Below are 18,200 nucleotides of genomic sequence, written 5' to 3'. Positions count from 1 at the left end.
ATCTGGTTTGGATAAGGATTTGGTAAATATCTTAATTTTGCAATTCTGGACTGCTTTTCATGGTAGCATGTTGGCCTACAGCTACAGGAAGCGTAAGTCTCAAACCAGCCTTTACTGTGGTTGTGCAACACTAGCTCAGCTGACATGTTGGTGCTTAATTTTATGTTCATAAGTGAACTGTGTAACGACATATGTAAATGTGGCCTACTGTACTTATGGATACAGCTGACACGTTGGTGCTTAATTTTACGTTTATAAGCGGGCTACTGTGTAACAACATTCGTAAATTAAACATACTGCACTTACACATAGTGTTTTGAAGGACATTCGGTTATACAGAAGAAGAAAGCTGGACAGTTTACAAATTAAAATAAAGTTTATTGTAAATGTAAAAAGAAGGCTTATCAGAAATGGCTCCAAACAAGGGCCGAGGCAGACAGGGAATTGTACGTAGGTGAAAGAAACAGAGCAAAACAAATAGTTGTTGAATCCAAAAAGAAGTCTTGCGAAGATTTTGGTAATAACCTGGAAAAGCTAGGTCAAGCAACAGGGAAACCTTTCTGGACAGTATTAAAGAATCTTAGGAAGGGAGGGAAAAAGGAAATGAACAGTGTCTTGCTAGTTGCTTTATGTCGCACCGACACAGATAGGTCTTATGGCGACGATGGGACAGGAAAGGGCTAGGAGTGAGAAGGAAGTGGCCGTGGCCTTAATTAAGGTACAGCCCCAGCATTTGCCTGGTGTGAAAATGGGAAACCACGGAAAACCATTTTTCAGGGCTGCCAACAGTGGGGTTCGAACCTACAATCTCCCGAATACTGGATACTGCCCGCACTTAAGCAACTGCAGCTATTGAGCTTGATAACAGTGTTTTGAGTAATTCAGGAGAACTCATAACTGATCCCAGGGAATCACTGGAGAGGTGGGGGGAATATTTTGAACATCTTCTCAACATAAAAGGAAATCTTCCCGGTAGTGTTGCATACAGCCAAGCTCATGGGGAGGAGGAAAATGATGTTGGTGAAATTATGCTTGAGGAAGTGGAAAGGATGGTAAATAAACTCCATTGTCATAAAGCAGCAGGAATAGATGAAATTAGACCTGAAATGGTGAAGTATAGTGGGAAGGCAGGAATGAAATGGCTTCATAGAGTAGTAAGATTAGCGTGGAGTGTTGGTAATGTACCTTCAGATTGTACAAAAGCAGTAATTGCACCTATCTATAAGCAAGGGAACAGGAAGGATTGCAACAACTATCAAGGTATCTCATCGATTAGTGTACCAGGCAAAGTATTCACTGGCATCTTGGAATGGAGGGTGCAATCAGTAGTTGAGAGGAAGTTGGATGAAAACCAGTGTGGTTTCAGACCACAGAGGGGCTGTCAGGATCAGATTTTCAGTATGTAGCAGGTAATTGAAAAATGCTACAAGAGGAATAGGCAGTTGTGTTTATGTTTCGTAGATCTAGAGAAAGCATATGACATGGTAACGAGGGAAAAGATGTTCACCATACTGGGGGACTATGGAATTAAAGGTAGATTATTAAAATCAATCAAAGGCATTTATGTTGACAATTGGGCTTCAGTGAGAATTGATGGTAGAATGAGTTCTTGGTTCAAGGTACTTACAGGGGTTAGACAAGGCTGTAATCTTTCACCTTTGCTGTTCGTAGTTTACATGGATCATCTGCTGAAAGTTATAAAATGGCAGGGATGGATTCAGTTAGGTGGAAATGTAGTAAGAAGTCTGGCCTATGCTGACAACTTGGTCTTAATGGCAGATTGTGCCAAAAGCCTGCAGTCTAATATCTTGCAACTTGAAAATATGTGCAATGAGTATGGTATGAAAATTAGCCTTTCGAAGACTAAATTGATGTCAGTAGGTAAGAAATTCTACAGAATTGAATGTCAGATTGGTGATACAAAGCTGGAACAGGTGGATAATTTCAAGCATTTAGGTTGTGTGTTCTCCCAGGATGGTAATATTGTAAGTGAGATTGAATCAAGGTGTAGTAAAGCTAATGCAGTGAGCTCGCAGTTGCGATCAGCAGTATTCTGTAAGAAGGAAGTTAGTCTGTTTTCAGACCAACTTTGCTTTCTGAGAGCGAAAGCTAGGTGGACTCAGGATATCTTATTCATAAGTTAGAAGTAACAGACATGAAAGTAGCAAGAATGATTGCTGGTACAAACAGGTCGGAACAATGGCAGGAGGGTATTTGGAATGAGGAGATAAAGGCTAATTTAGGAATGAACTCGATGGATGAAGCTGTACGCATAAACTGGCTTTGGTGGTAGGGTCATGTGAGGCGAATGGAGGAGGATAGGTTACCCAGGAGAATAATGGACTCTGTTATGGAGGGTAAGAGAAGTACAGGGAGACCAAGACGACGATGGTTAGACTCAGTTTCTAATGATTTAAAGATAAGAGGTATAGAACTAAATGAGGCCACAGCATTAGTTGCAAATAGGAGATTCTGGTGATGTCTAGTAAATTCACAGAGGCTTGCAGACTGAACGCTGAAAGGCATAACAGTCTATAACGATAATGTATGTATGTATGTATGTATGTATGTATGTATGTATGTATGTATGTATGTATGTTTATTGAGAAAGTGGATGCTAATCCTCACATGAAGCGTGTGCGTGTGCAAATCGCCCAGATGATGGACATTCCTATGACGACTTTAAACAAAATTAATTGTAAGTGACCAAAAGAAGGTTGAGGATGCTTGTCTGGTAGGAGGAAACAGCCAAATGAAAAGTATTCATAAAAGCCAGTTTCCAAATTTAGAAGATGTTCTAGTGAAATGGTTTAAACAAGCTCCGGCTTAGGATATTCCTACTGATGGAACAGAGATTTGGGTCAAGGCATCATTCAGCCACCAAAAAGGATGGCCTGAATTTAAAAAAAAAAAAAAAAAAAAAAAAAAAGGAATAAATTTTCATAGAAATTCTACCTGGGGGAAGCTGCCAGTGTCATTATCGATACTGTTCAAACTTGGAGAGATATGACACTGCTGAAAATCTAGGACTATAGCCCTTATGATGTTTTTAATGGGAGTGGACCAGGGCTATTTTTCTAGCTTCTTCTTGATAAAACATATGCATTCACGGGTGAAAAATGCCATGGAGGTAAACTCAGTAAAGAGAGATCAACTGTGCTATTACAGTATGCCGCAACGAGAGTAGTACAGAGAAATTGATGTTGCAGCGTACATACCTTTTCATGCCAGTTCACGGCAAATACTAATGCGTGGATGACATCAATTTTTGAGACCTTCTTGCGATCACTTGATGCCAGAATAGGAGTGTGGGAAAGGAAAACCGTATTGTTCATTGACCGATGTGCTGTGTACCCAACTGATATATCTTATGTGAGAAATGTATGTGTAGTGTTTCTTCAAGTGAACTGTATAAGCCATCTTCAACTTCTAGACCAGGGTATCGTCTACTTTAGACACGTTTCTTACAAGCAAGTGATGATGTGCAAGTTACTCTGTTTATTTTTAAACATGTGTTTCTCTATTATGAATCAAATTCTCGACAATTTTTGTGCGTTTTTTAAATTTTTATGCACATACTGACATGTATAGTTCATATTTCTAAGAACTTATTTCTTGATGTTTTACTATGCTGGTGAATTTAAAATGTACTATTTCTTTATTCATTTGATCAATTATAATTGTAAACACTTGTTTCTTTGCTTTTATCATAATTATGTTTATGTTCAAAACTAACTTTAAATTTAACTGCATATTTTTTTTCATTTTTTAGCAGATTTCATCTTTATGCTTTTTTTTTTTTAGTCCCCACAAAAACGTCCAAATAAATTTTGGCTGTAGTATATTATGAATCTGGTATCCCTACCCTCCCATGTGTAACAGTGAATAGCCTTATACCTGAAGAATGTAAATGTAATTGCTAATCCCAAAATACAAGGACTGGGGCAAAAGTCACTGCAACCATTTTTCTTTCTTGCAGATACCAGTCTGATTGAAAAATGCAACATATACAGATGAAAGGATGAGGTGGGAACTACATGTGGACATTGACTAAAACGCAAATATTGTGCCTCACATATATATTACAGTAGTTTACAGGACAATACTGGTTTCATGGTGCAAAATAATTACAGCCAAGCATACCTCCTACATTACAGCACAGCACACATACAGCTAATATGACAAAACTGGGTCTAAAGGCCCTCAAAGAAGTCCTGTGCAATGTTCACCACACACTGCCAATGATGTGGGAGGCAATGAATACCATCTGCGTCACCATTTGCTGCACCATATGTGAATCGGGTCATCTGTTGTCGTACAGCATTGGTAGTGTCCTCTCATGTTGCAAAACACCTATCATGTAGCAGTTCCTTTACCTTTCATATGAGATGAAGGTCACAGGACGAAAGGTCAGGAGAGTATGATGGGTGGTCCAATTCTTCCCATCCGCAGAGTTGCAGTTGCCGCCGTACACGTTCTACTTTATGTGGTTTTGTGTTGTCGTGCAGTATGATTGCATTGTTCACATTATCGGGACGTTTCTCCCACACCTGTCGCTCCAGGATGTCCCTTTAGTACTCTGCGCTCACTGCTCTGCCATGTATAATGAAGTGGCACACAGTGACACCCCTGACATTGCACACGACGATCACCATCAATTTCACGAGGGAAGGATTCCGATGGAACTTCTGCTGCCTTAGTGATCTGGCATGTCGCCACTCTGTGGACTGATGTTTGAGTTCCGGTTCGTATGCCCTGGCCCAAAATTAATTGATGGTGATTATTCGTGGCAGGAAGTAGTCGACGTCCTGTTGTCAGCGTGCTAGGTGGTCGGAGCATGTTGCATATCACATCCGTTGTTGACTTCCGTCAGTGCATGCCGTACCCACCGCAATACAATTTTGTGCAGTTGCAGCTCTGTCCGCAATATCCTGTGGATGGTGCGGTTCTCGATGCCACTTGCCTTCTCTAACTCCAGCAGCGTCCATCATTTGCCTTCCTATAGGAGCTGCTCGATGATGGCATGTGCCATGTCGGTCTGCACACTGACAGATCGTCCCGTGTGTTGCTGATTACCAGTTGTCACATATCCTCGGTGAATCTTTCCTACCCACCATGCTACTGTACGGTATGGGAGAGCATTATTCACAAGAGTTTCAACCAATTCACCAACCAATTCTCCCACGGAGAATCGCTATTTTGATGTATGCACGCTGCTCAACATGGGTTACTTACAACTTGCAGACACTCGCCACATAACTGATTTCACAGCGCTCTCTATGCTACCACCAACAATCACAGAGCCATCTGTTGTTGTGAATACACACTATGCCTGCATAGCTTCCATGCGATGAACAGCAGGTTGTGATCCACTCACATATCTACAAGAAAAAGATTTGTTGCAATGACTTTTGTCCCAACCCTCACAGCACAGAAGTTCAGTTAACACTTCCTGTTCCTATTAGCTTGCATATTTTCCCCACATTTACCCATCACCTTCTTATATCCTTCAGTTCTATTTCCAAATCTCATATTGAAATCACCCATTAGCACTAGCCTATCCTTGCTGTTGACCCTGACTACGATGTCACGCAGTGCTTCAAAAGGGGCTTATGTAAAACATTCTGAGCATGTTTGGTAAAAAGCAAGGTACTACCCTACTTGCACATAGTCAAATTGAAAATCTCTCCTCTAATGGGTTAGAGATCACTGGTGGATTGTAGTCCTAGCCACCTGAGCACAAAGGGGGCCATGACCTAGAATATGTCCGAGATGCCCACGCCTATTCCACAGCAACTGGTATCCCAACTTTCATGACCACTTACTAGGCCACTCAGCCATTGCCCATGGATCACGAACTAGGACGTGACTACAGTAACCCACACCATGAACCATCCAATCCAAATGGGTACATGGTAACTTTAAAATTGGTGGACTAAGTATGTTCAGGTGCATTTCTTCAGACATTGCATTAAGTAAGCTATTCCTTGAGAATGTCATATCAAGAATGTTCATAATAAAAATTATCACAGAAATGAGAACAGTTCAAAGGAAAGTACAAGCCCTTTGCTATACTCACCAAAAATGGAAATGACCAAGTTAGTGGAGAGAAGCAATGTGTAGTCCTTGATTGTCCAGCCAAACTTATTTCTTGTAAACAAAAATGCCACTGCACCTTCCCCTGCAAGTACATTTAAAAAGAAGAATAGATTCCCAACAAACTTTTATGTCATTACAGAGCTACCAGTTTCTGAGGATGAGATGAGTCAGGCTCAAATTCCAATTCCTTGTTGTTTACATCATGAGCTGTGAGAGAGACAGAGCATGGATCATATTAAAACTGTTCTTTCAGAAGACGCAGTTTTGTACAATTTTCTAAAAATTGCAACAGAATATTTCATATGCTGTTAAATCTACAACTTGTTAGAGATCAGGTCAAAAGCTGAGCCCTACTGATTACTGAATTACCACAAGAAGCTAGGTAGAGTCATCTCATGCCTCAGGGGAGGCAACAAATGAATGAGAGTGAGAAATATGATACGCAAATATTTACCTATAAATATAAAACAGCAACAAAGTAGTGTAAATTACATATCTTACTTTTGTAAGATCTGCAAAAGTCAGAGTTATAAATCATGATAGACGGGAGGTACAGGAAGTGGTTCAGACACAAATGCTATAAAACCAAATAAATCTCAACAAAATGCCTCCAAGTTATTGCAGTTGCCAAGGTGACAATTCACTAGCAGGATTTGTGAAATAAAAATCTTTCATTATACACAACATATCTTTCAAATAAACTGAATTCTTTTCAACTTTGCTTTGGCAACTATATAACATTATTTTTTGCTGCAAGATAAACAATGTTCCTCCTCTCCCCTCATGCTTAAGTGAATGCAGTAGTTCAATTTACCTTCATTTAACCCACTATGAAAGTTTGAAAGAACGTTGGATTGTAGTCATGATAACTGGAACACATGTGATCAATTAAGAAAATGTGGAAAAGTAAGCAAGCAAGCAAGCAAGCAAGCAAAGTGCGGACTGAACTGTGTCTCCTGCTATGGGCTAAATCAAGTTTGTTACTTTCATTTTTCTCTCTCAGATTCATCCGTTGCCTTTGACAACATGAAAGTGACTGAGCAATGATAATAATGCCATTCCTTATGCACACAGTCCCTGTAATGAATGGTGTGAAAGTGCTTTGCATAGGGTCGATTGGTGCATGCATTAAAGGAGGCTTGGCAGACTGATGTAACAGCATCTTCTGGCTTGGTGGGGAAAACATTGGGAAGCTACCTCACTCCACATTTCCCTAGTACATCTCTTCAGTGACACCTGGGTAGCCTATGACAGACGATGGCGGATGTGGTGAGGATCTAACAAGCCTTCGGGCCGAGCACTCGACATACATCATCCACAAGGTCATTCATCACATTTGATCTAACCACCCCTGTATCTCTGTATCTCAACATTCCCTTTTCCTGGACTTTCTCTTTGGTACTTCTCTTTCTATCCGCTTCTTGGTCACCCTAGAAGTCCTTTGTTCTTCCAGAAACTATGTTCTTGAATCATCATCTCCATTTTCATATGTCCTTATTTTATACTCATATTTATTTATTTGCCATAGCAATGCTGACTTCTATTTTAAGTAGGTAAGGGAAAGGAACGAACAAATGCAATTCAAGTCATACACAGAAAGACGAGAACGATGAAATACATAACAGGAAGTGTTCCTGTCTTTATATATATATATGACTTGCCTTTTATTTTAGTGAAACAAATTTCTGTTCAGAGTCTGTATAAACTTAATTGTATATTGGTACCTGCATATTCCTTCTGTGTTTAATGTTCTTGGAGGCTAGATATATTACTAAACAGTTTATGCATTTATGGAGATGTATACTTGGAATGCTTATACCAGGGTGGTTTAATAAGTAATGCACATCCTACTTTTGTTGTGAAATGAGATGTTGGACAAGAACCAAATTTTATATACAGCAACTACAAACCTTTCTTGGCAATGCCACAAAGTTTGATCATTGTTCATTATCATGGTAACATAAAGTTCTGTTGCTCACGAAGTACGTACAAATCAGACAGCTGTGACTGAATTTCTTTTTGTGGAGAGGAGACTGTTACAAACATTCACAGGTGATTAAAAAATGTCTATGGAGATCACGCAGTACAGTCTGTCATTAGATAAGCGAAATATGAGTGTCACTACAAGGTAAAGCGAAACTATCAGATCTTCAACGTTCGGGAGGGCCGCATGCAACTGTAACACCGGCAACTGTTCAGTGAGCAGATGGGCTTATCTGGGATAATAGGCGAGTAACAACCAAAGAAGTGGCTACTCAATTTGACATCTCTGAAGGTAGTGCCAACACAATTATTCACCTGTTAGGTTATTCAGAGGTTTGTTCCAAGTGGATCCATAGGCCATCAGCTGAAAACAATATGGAACAAAGGAGGACCATTTGTGCGGAGCTGCTTGAACATCACAAGGTTAATGATGATTTCTTACCGGGCGAGTTGGCCGTGCGGTTACGAGCGCGCAGCTGTAAGCTTGCATCTGAGAGATAGTGGGTTCGAACCCCACTGTTGGCAGCCCTGAATATGGTTTTCCGTGGTTTAACATTTTCACTCCAGGCAAAAGCTGGGGCTATACCTTCATTAAGACCACGGCCACTTCCTTCCCACTCCTCTGGGCCTTTCCTGTCCCATCATCGTCATAAGACCTATCTGTGTCAGTGCGATGTAAAGCAATTTATTAGAGATGATTTCTTATCCAAAACAGGAGATGAAACATGGATTCATCGTTTTGAGCCTGAGATCAAACGATAGTCCAAGGAGTGGCAACCCACGAATTGTCCTTGGAAGAAACATTTCAAGTCAGTACCCTCAGCTGGCAAGGTTATGACCTCAGCCTTCTGGAATTCTGATTGATGCATTGTCTGCTGGTCCCACGAAAACCACAGAAACGAGAAACTGAAAAAACTGAAGAGATGATTTCTGCATGTTCATCCCCATAAAGGTCAATAACATCCTCCTTCAACATAACAATGCAAGGCCACTCACAAGCCTGTGCACCCATGAAGCATTTACAAAACTTGTGTGGACTGTTTTTTCTCATTCACCCTACAGCCTAAATCTTGCATAATCTGACTTATTTGTTTGGTCCCCTTAAAGATGCAATCCGTGGGAAGCAATACAACACCAATGAATTCATAGGTGTAGTCCGAACATTGTTGAGAAGGAGACCAGATGAATAGTGAAGGAAAGTCATAAATTCAAATGGAGACTATGTTGAGTGTATTTTTAGTTATTTGTGGAATAATATGGTATATTCCTTGTTGCAAATAAACAACGAGAAAAACAAAATAATGTGCATTATTTACTGAACCATGTAGTACAGTACTAGATTCATTCCTTAGGAGTTTAGCTCCTTACACTCTCAAAAATATCATATTTTCATTCAACCATTTTGAAGCTCACATCAAATGCTTTTTATAGTAAAGTAAGTGATCATCCTTCCATTCTTCGCGGTAAAAATAGTACCGAACCAGTTTCACAAAATGCTCGAGTACAATATTACACAAGGCTAACTGTTAGCTGCTGAGTTGTGATTAACATAGCCTAGTCATTTAAACAACCACAGATTTCCTTAGCTGACAGGGGCACTAGCTGTCAAGACCTCCAGTTAAAATACTGCACATTCTGGTAAGGCTTTGTGCACCATAAATTTCAAAGAACATGAGGTAACTCTTTAGCTTTTACTTGTGTATATTCAATTCCCCCAAATTGGGACTTTTGTAATTTCATCTCAAACAAATTTCATGATCTACAAAGTGACAAACCTATATAAAAACATTTCCCATTAAAAAAAAAAAAAAAATTAAATCAAATATGGCACCACAGCCCCATAGGCCCTTCACCAAACAGTCAGATGGCCAGCGGATACTGGAATACCATGTACTCAGTGATGCGACATCCTCAGCTGTATTGCTTGTCCTTCTTGACCGGGTCCACTGTCTCTCATAACAGACAGCTCCTCAGTTGGTCTCAGAATGCTGAGTTCAACCCCGTTCCAGACCTCAGTCCAGAATTGAAATTCTTGGACAGGCTGAGAATCAAACCCAGGGCCTCAGGGTAAGAGGTATGCACATAACCACTACACCAAGTGCTGACCTGTCTAATTACAGTACATTAAAATACTTCTGATTGCTCAGCAAAATATGAATAAAATCCACCATATTTCACAAATATTCAGGACTAATATTTGATAAACATGAATTATAACCATTTTGAGCAAAGTAACTTTTATTCAGCTGTTTGGTAGTTGAGTAGTTTCAGTTTGAAGGTATGTTGAGTACTTAGCCCATAGGCTGGTTGGATCTTCAACAGATCCATCATCAGCAGTCAGAGGTAGCCAACGCATCACTAAAGAGGTATACTAGGAAATGAGGAGGGGTATTTTTCCTGATGCTTTCCTCCCCAAGCCAGAAGCTGCTGTTACATATCAATCTACCACGTCCACTGATATAGATATACCAACTGACCCTATGAGCAACTCTTTCATACCACTCATCATAGGGAGTAGCTGCATAACAAATGGTGTTATTAGTAATACTCGTACCTCAGGTACTTTCATCATGTCAAAGCCAAGGATGACACTAAAACGAACAGAAAAATGAAAGTATCAAACTTGATCCAGCCCATAGTAGGAGACACACCGTACTTAGCATGCTAGAAGAGAAAATCAAAGGAATATGATGTTACTTGAACCTCAGGTCCTCTATTGTCACGTCGGACGTACTCATTCACTTGAGCATTTGCTAACTTAGCCTGGAAAGGAATATTCTAGCTTAACTGTCTGGCTACCTCAGGAAAGTATATAACAATAGATTAAACTGTTATAAGCATAACCAATGTTACACAGTCAGCATCCAAGTAACTGATGTAACTTGCCAGTAAATCACCTAACACAACACTCACTTTCTGAGCTCATAGTTGCAGGGTCGAAAGATCTTTGGCATAGATTCAGTAGCATATTAACCAATAATAATTATATTATTATTATTATTATTATTATTATTATTATTATTATTATTATTATTATTATTATTATTATTATTATTATCCAAGCAGCAGAGGGTAAAAACTTGCTACTGTTGAGATAGAAGCTAAGGAGACTCAGAAACTTTTGGAAATTGATAAAATTAAAATAGGAGGGTTGGATTGTAGAATTCGAAAAAGGATCGTGGTACCTAAATGCTTTCGATGTCTTTCATATGGGCATCATGCACAAAACTGCAAAGGTACAGATAGAAGCAAACTTTGTTTCAACTGCGGGGAAACTGGGCATAGGACGGTAGGTTGCAAAGCAAATCCGAGATGCATAACTTGTACAGACTTTAATGTTGACAAAGCTGATCAAAGTCATGTTCTTGGCTCAGGAGCCTGCACAGTGTTTCGTGAAGCTCTCGAAAAAGCAAATGATGCAGGTTATTCAGGCAAATATCCACAGGAATTGCCAATGATCTTTTGACACAGATGATCTATGAGATAGGAATAGACATATTTCTTCTTAGTGAACATTATCAGGACAGGGACCACCCAGGATGGTTCATGGATAATTTTGGGACAGCTGCAATTTCAATACCAGATTTGGGAAATGCCCAGTATCAAACCAAGGATGCAGAGACGGTTTTGTTTGGGTCTGCACTGGTAGATATACTTTTGTGAGCTGTTATTTTACTCCAAATGAGTCAGTATTTGATTTTCAGGCTAACCTGGATGGCCTACAGGATTTATTACAAGGGTTTGACAACAGTTTGATCGTTGCTGGTGATTTCAATGCCCAAGTACAAGAATGGGGTATGTCACAGTACGACTCTAGAGGGTACCGAACTATGGAGATGGCCACTAGGCTGGGTTTGATGGTCACTAATATTGGAAATGTGCCAACGTTTCGACGACCAGGCTGTAGAGAAACTATACCGGATGTGACTTTTGTATCTGAGGACATCGTTGAAAATCAATGACTGGCAGGTAATTGAAGAATACACAGGAAGTGATCACCAGTACATTATTTTTTGTGTCTTTCCTAAAACTCCACAGATGAATACATATAAACCAACACAGTGGAATATAGAAACTATGGACAGAGAGAAATTTCTTGCTGTCTTAAGAAATGAAATGGGTAATATAAGAGAACAAAGTTGTTGTTATAAAGGGAAAGAAGTGGCTGAGAAATGTGTTGAACTCACCATGCAGCTTATTTGGAGAGCATGTGATTTGTCCATGACTCGTAATACATTACAAAACAGGAAGCATTCAGCATATTGGTGGACCAAAGAAATTGCTGACCAGAGAAGATGTTATTGCAAATATAAAGATAGGAACTTTCCACCTAATCAATACATTTATTCATTATAAGGTACTTAAAATATTCAAATATAACAGTACCAGTTTCGACCCCATTTGTAGGTCATTAGGTGGGAAAGTCCCTGGCGTGTATGAAGCAGTGCATGGCGTGCTCCCGACTAGCACACAATGTCAGGCTAAGACAGCAAATTATCTGACATAATCAAACGGAATGCGAATATGAAGAGGGGAACATTTGCACCTTAGTTAATGGAACATCAAACCCAACAACTTGACCCTGAGCTAATCTTAAGAAGACTTTAAATTCATTGCTAAAAACATGCAATTCATGCCTATCTCATCACACAAGCTCATCAACATACCATACATCATTATACAATACCAAATCTCCAAGTTGCTATCTTTCATTTACCTGAATTGTTTAGATGGAGGCCATGTTTTGTATAACAGTATCTCTCAAAACTGCTGCTGCAAATATTGTTCTAGATTTTATTAATCTTAAGATATGTATTTTAAAACAGGCAACTCCCTTGAGTTATACTACTGACCAGGAAAACTAGTAGAACCAACTCGTCTCAATAACTTACTAGATGTATTCTTGGTTAAACCATGGGAAATTGTTCATAAAACTGAGGTAATTGAAGGAATAAGAGACCATAAGGCTGTAATAATGGATGTAGGACTCGTACCAAAAAGGCTTAATAAGAGGGTTACATAAGACAAGAAATTGTACAGAAAAACTAAAGTTGATGAATTTGGGACTTACCTTAAATCACAATTCAGTTGTTGGATAAGTGAAGGGAGTAATGTGGATACACTTTGGGCTAAATTTAAAGGAATCATTTGGGAAGGAGAGAAGAGATTCGTACCTGTGAAGAAGGGCAAAATGACCTCAGACCCTGTTTATTATACAAGGGAAATAAGAAAATTAAAAAGAAAATGTAGAATAGTAAACAAGAAAATCAAAGAGGGTAGGGAGAGTAGAGAAACTAGAAAACAGCTAATGAGGGAACTGAATTGAGTGAAAAAGGAAGCAAGAGAGAATTATATGAATGGCATACTTCAAGAGGGTAATGACCACAAAGGGAAATGGAAAAAGCTGTATTCATATATCAGGAATCAAAAAGGAAAAGAAATCCAAATTCCTACGATGGTGAGAGAAGGGGGTGAACACTATTTAACAGATACTGAGAAAGCAAACCTATTTAGTAGGGAATTCAGAGATTCATTGCTGGCAAGATGTAGTGTTTACAGTGCGCTATGTCTTCTGGTATGGGCTAGAATAAAATTGTTACTTTCATTGACCTGTCTCAGTCTCTTCTGTGGCTTTGACAATATGAAAGTGGCTGAGGTATGAGTGACGCTAGTAATGCCATTCCTTATGCAGCCAGTCCCTGCTATGAATGGTGTGAAAATGTCGCTCATAGGGTCGGTTGGTGCGGGCATTTCAGTGGGCTTGGCAGACTGATGTGCAATAGCAACTTCTGGCTCGGTGAGGAAAGTAACGGGAAACTACATCACTCCTCATTTCCCTAGTACGCCTCTTCAGTGACACCTAGGCCATCTATGACAGCTAACGGTGAACCTGTTGAGGATCCAACCAGCCTTCGGGCTGAATACCCCCAAAAAAAGTATATGATTGTCAGGAGTTGGAAACCGAAACAGAAGATAGAGAGGGAGAGAGACAGAAGGAAACAAGAAGCTTCTCATTCACAAATGAAGATATTCTCAGAGAAATTCAACTGCTTCAGCAAGGAAAAGCAGCAGGAAGTGATCAAATTACTGGGGAGGTATTAAAGACAATGGGATGGTACATAGTGCCTTATTTAAAATTTCTCTTTGACTATGTCATAAATAATAATGTAATACCAAAGGAATGGAAGGAATCTATAATAATACCAATTTATAAAGGAAAGGGTGATAAAAGGAAACCAGAGAACTACAGACCAATCAGCCTGACCAGTATAGTTTGTAAAATACTGGAGAGTTTAATATCAAAGTACATCAGAGGGATTTGTGATGATAAAAATTGGTTCATGAGGAGCCAGTATGGATTTGTGAGGCACAACTGGTGGGATTTCAGCATCACATATCAGATCAATTAGATTCAGGAGGTCAGTTAGATTGCATAGCCATATATCTTTCCAAAGCCTTTGATAAAGTGGAACATGGAATATCATTAAAGAAATTGGAAGGAATAGGATTGGACGTAAGGGTTACACGTTGGATAAAAACATTTCTAAATTCAAGGGTTCAGAAAGTCAAAGTAGGAAATAATATATCACAGGAAGAGAAAGTTTGGAAGAGAATTGCACAGGGTAGTATAATCGGTCTTTTCTTAATATATGCAAATGATTTAGGGAACAATATAACATCAAAAATAAGATTGTATGCACATGACATAATTGTTTATAGGGAAATAAACAACATTGAGGATTGTTCAGAATTACAAAGGGACCTTGAAAGTATCCAACAATGGGTTGAAGAAAATAATATGAAGGTTAATGGAGGCAAATCAACTGTTACAACTTTTACAAATAGGAGCTTTAAAACTGAATTTGAATATACTTTGGATGAGGTAGTTATCCCAAAAGATGGCAAATGCAAATACTTAAGTGTGAGATTTGAATGTAATTTGCACTGGAAGGGTCATGTTGATGACATTGTTGGGAAAGCATACAGATCGTTACATGTCATAATGAAGCTACTTAAAGGATGCAACAAAGAGTTAAAAGAAAAAAGTTACTTGAGTATGGTTTGTCCAATATTGGAATATGCAAACAGTGTTTGGGATCCTCACCAAGAATACCTAATAAAAGAAATAGATAGTGTGCAGAGGAAAGCAGCAAGATTTGTAACAGGGGATTTCAGGAGAAAGAGTAGTGTATCAGAAATGTTAAAGGAACTTGGGTGGGAAACTTTAAGTAAGAGAAGGGAGAAAACTAGACTTATAGGATTATATAGAGCCTATACAGGAGAAGAAGCATGGGGAGATATCTGTGAGAGGCTTCAGTTGGAAAATAATTATATCGGCAGGACTGACCACAAATATAAAATTAGAAGGAATTTTAGCAGAAGCGATTGGGGTAAATTTTCATTCATTGGGAAGGGTGTGAAGGAGTGGAATAGTTTACCACGGGTAGTGTTTGATCCTTTTCCAAAATCTGTACAGATATTCAAGAAGAGAATAAACAGCAATAGAGAAAATAAATGAAGTGTTAGAGGGCATCTGACCAGTGCAGGTTATTGTAAATAAAATTTTAAAAATGTGTGTGAATAAATTAATTCCATCTCCTGGTCTAAGGAGTTTGGACAGCCAAAGTAGGGGACTGCCTGTAAGGGTGAAGTACAGTAGGGACTTCGAGGGCCCTGGGACCGCTACGGTAGCTGTGGAGGCCCTTCAGGAACTCTGAAAAGTGGTGGCAAAAGGGGCTCTGGTTAAGATGCAGCAGGTCGTTATGCTACTTAGGTTCCAGAATGGGTAAAAAAAAAAATTTAAAAAAATAAAAAATAAATAAATAAATAAATAAATAAATAAATAAATAAATAAATAAATAAATAAATAAATAAATAAATAAATAAATAAATAAATGCAATGTAAATTTTAATCTTATACCAGTTGTATAGTATCATTTGAAGTAATTCCACATACTGTATATCAGTTGACTATATTTGTAAGTAGTACAGGAGATATTATAAGTAGAATTTTGTAAACAATATAAATTTATTAAGGATGAGCTGTGTGTTTAATAGAAAAAATTGTTAGTGTAAATTGTATAATATTGTATTATAGGAAAATTTTCTTCTCTTGTTAATTTAATACTCAGTGCTTGACAATAATGTATTTTAGTGTACCATTTGCCACCGAGGTAGACACCTCATTTGCAAATAAAGTGAATTTGATTTGAAAGGATTAGAGAAACTTCTGCAGCCAAGAATACTTTCAGCAGTTCAACTAGCTGGGGACCTCTCTGATCGTCAACATGGTTTTCGAAGAGGACATTCGATGCAGTGTGGGAAGTGTTGAATACAGCGAAAAGTGCACAATGGGTAATGATCATTCTTGAAAAGTGACACTTCTTGTGACTCTGGATGTCAAGAATGCTTTCAACTGGATAATGTGGAATGACTTGTTGGAAGCCCTTCAAGAAACTTCCAAACTACTAGAGTATCTCATGCGCATAATGAGAAATTATTTGAAAGATCGTACTCTAGTATATCATACAGAAGATGGGCAGAGAGTGAAAAGGCCCACAGCTTGTGCAGCACAAGGGTCCATCCTTGGCCCAAATCTGTGGAACATTGTATACGATAGATTGTTGAGGTTAGAGATGCCGGAAGACACAACGCTAGTGGGCTACGCTGATGATATAGCTGTTTTGATAGTAGCTTGAAATTTGGAGCTGGCTCAGTTTAAGCTAAATCAAGTGATGCAACGGATGAAGGATTGGATGACGAATCACAGATTACAACTGGCAGATCATAAAACAGAGATAGTTCTCTTGACAAGAAAAAGGATCACGACCGTTATTCCAATGTATATTGGACAAACAGTAATTGAAACATCTAGAAGCATAGTACCTCGGTGTGACACTTGATACCAAACTTACATTTTGGGATCATATCAAACGGGTGACAGATAAGGCGGTGAAAACAACAATTGCGCTGAGTAGATTAATAAGCAACGTTTACAGTCCGAAGTCTAGCAAACAATGACTTCTGATGTCGATAGTTCACTCGACACTTCTGTATGGTGCTGAAGTTTGAGCTGAATCTCTGAAGCTGGAAAACTACCGATGAAGGATAGCTGCAATACAGCGGAGATCAGCTTTGAGGTTTTTAAGTGCATATCGTACAGTATCTGAACCTGCAGTTCTTAAGGTAGCAGCGGTAGCACCGATTGATTTAGTTGCCTTAGAGAGACAGGAAGTCTGGCAAAATCAAGGGGAGCTCGGAAAGAAGCATGCTAAAAAAGCTAGCTTATAGGCAACAAATGGAATGATGGCAGCAAAGATGGGAGGAAGATCCTCGAGGAAAACAGACCAAGTGGCTGATACCATGTTTAGCTGACTGGGTTGCACGAGCTCATGGTGAGGTTAACTTTAATCTTACACAGCTCTTGATGGGTCATGGATACTTCCAGAAATTTCTACACAGAGTAGACAGAGCGAGTGATCCGGCATGTATTTATTGCAATGATGTTGACGATGTACTTCACACATTTTTTGTATATTATCATTGGTCAACACAAAGAAGATATTTAGAAGCTGAGCAAGGAGAATTAACACCAGAAACTATTGTGCAGGTGACGCTACAAAACCAAGAATCTTGAGATCAGGTAACAGTATATGTTCAAGGCATCCTGCGTAAGAAAAAGAGGGATTTAAATGCTCATGAACGGCAGTAAAGGATGAATAAAGGAAGTAGAAACCTGAGGAATTAGCATGACACCGCACTGAAGTAATGCGAGAGCAGTTCCGGGGCGGAGATATACGTCGTGGGAAAAGGGTGTGTGAGGAGATTATCATCATCATCATCATCATCATCATCATCATCATCATCATCATCATCATCATCATCATCAGAACCTGCGATTCTAGTAGTAGCAGCAGTAGCTCCTATTGACTTGCTGGCCTTCAAAAGACAAGAAATTTGGCTCACACAAGAAGAGCTAGGAAGGAAAAGGGCAAAGGCTTTGGCTCTTAGTCGCAGAATGCAACGATGGCAAACAAGATGGAAAGATGATTCTAGAGGGAAATGGACGAAAAGACTGATACCTTCTCTGGGCATATGGGTTGGCCGAAATCATGGTG

At 39.1% G+C, this 18,200-nt stretch overlaps 1 protein-coding gene across 4 annotated transcripts in view; it reads right to left on the bottom strand.

Moving 5' to 3' along the window:
• Positions 1–18,200, bottom strand: part of LOC136856926 (probable peptidoglycan muropeptide transporter SLC46) — a 221,821-nt gene that overhangs the window by 92,079 nt on the left and 111,542 nt on the right. For all 4 annotated transcript variants that reach the window (XR_010858474.2, XR_010858475.2, XM_067135184.2 and 1 more), the window contains exon 6: positions 6,080–6,181. Coding sequence is in view for 2 of the 4 variants with exons in the window: in XM_067135184.2 (XP_066991285.2) it covers positions 6,080–6,181 (102 nt within the window). In the remaining 2 variants the exon portion in view is untranslated. The remainder of the gene's footprint in view (positions 1–6,079; positions 6,182–18,200) is intronic.

This window comes from Anabrus simplex, chromosome 1 (genome assembly GCF_040414725.1).
Source record: "Anabrus simplex isolate iqAnaSimp1 chromosome 1, ASM4041472v1, whole genome shotgun sequence".
Lineage (NCBI taxonomy): Eukaryota > Metazoa > Arthropoda > Insecta > Orthoptera > Tettigoniidae > Anabrus > Anabrus simplex.
The sequence above is the reverse complement of the archived record's forward strand: the minus strand, read 5'-3'. Positions and strand labels throughout refer to the sequence as shown.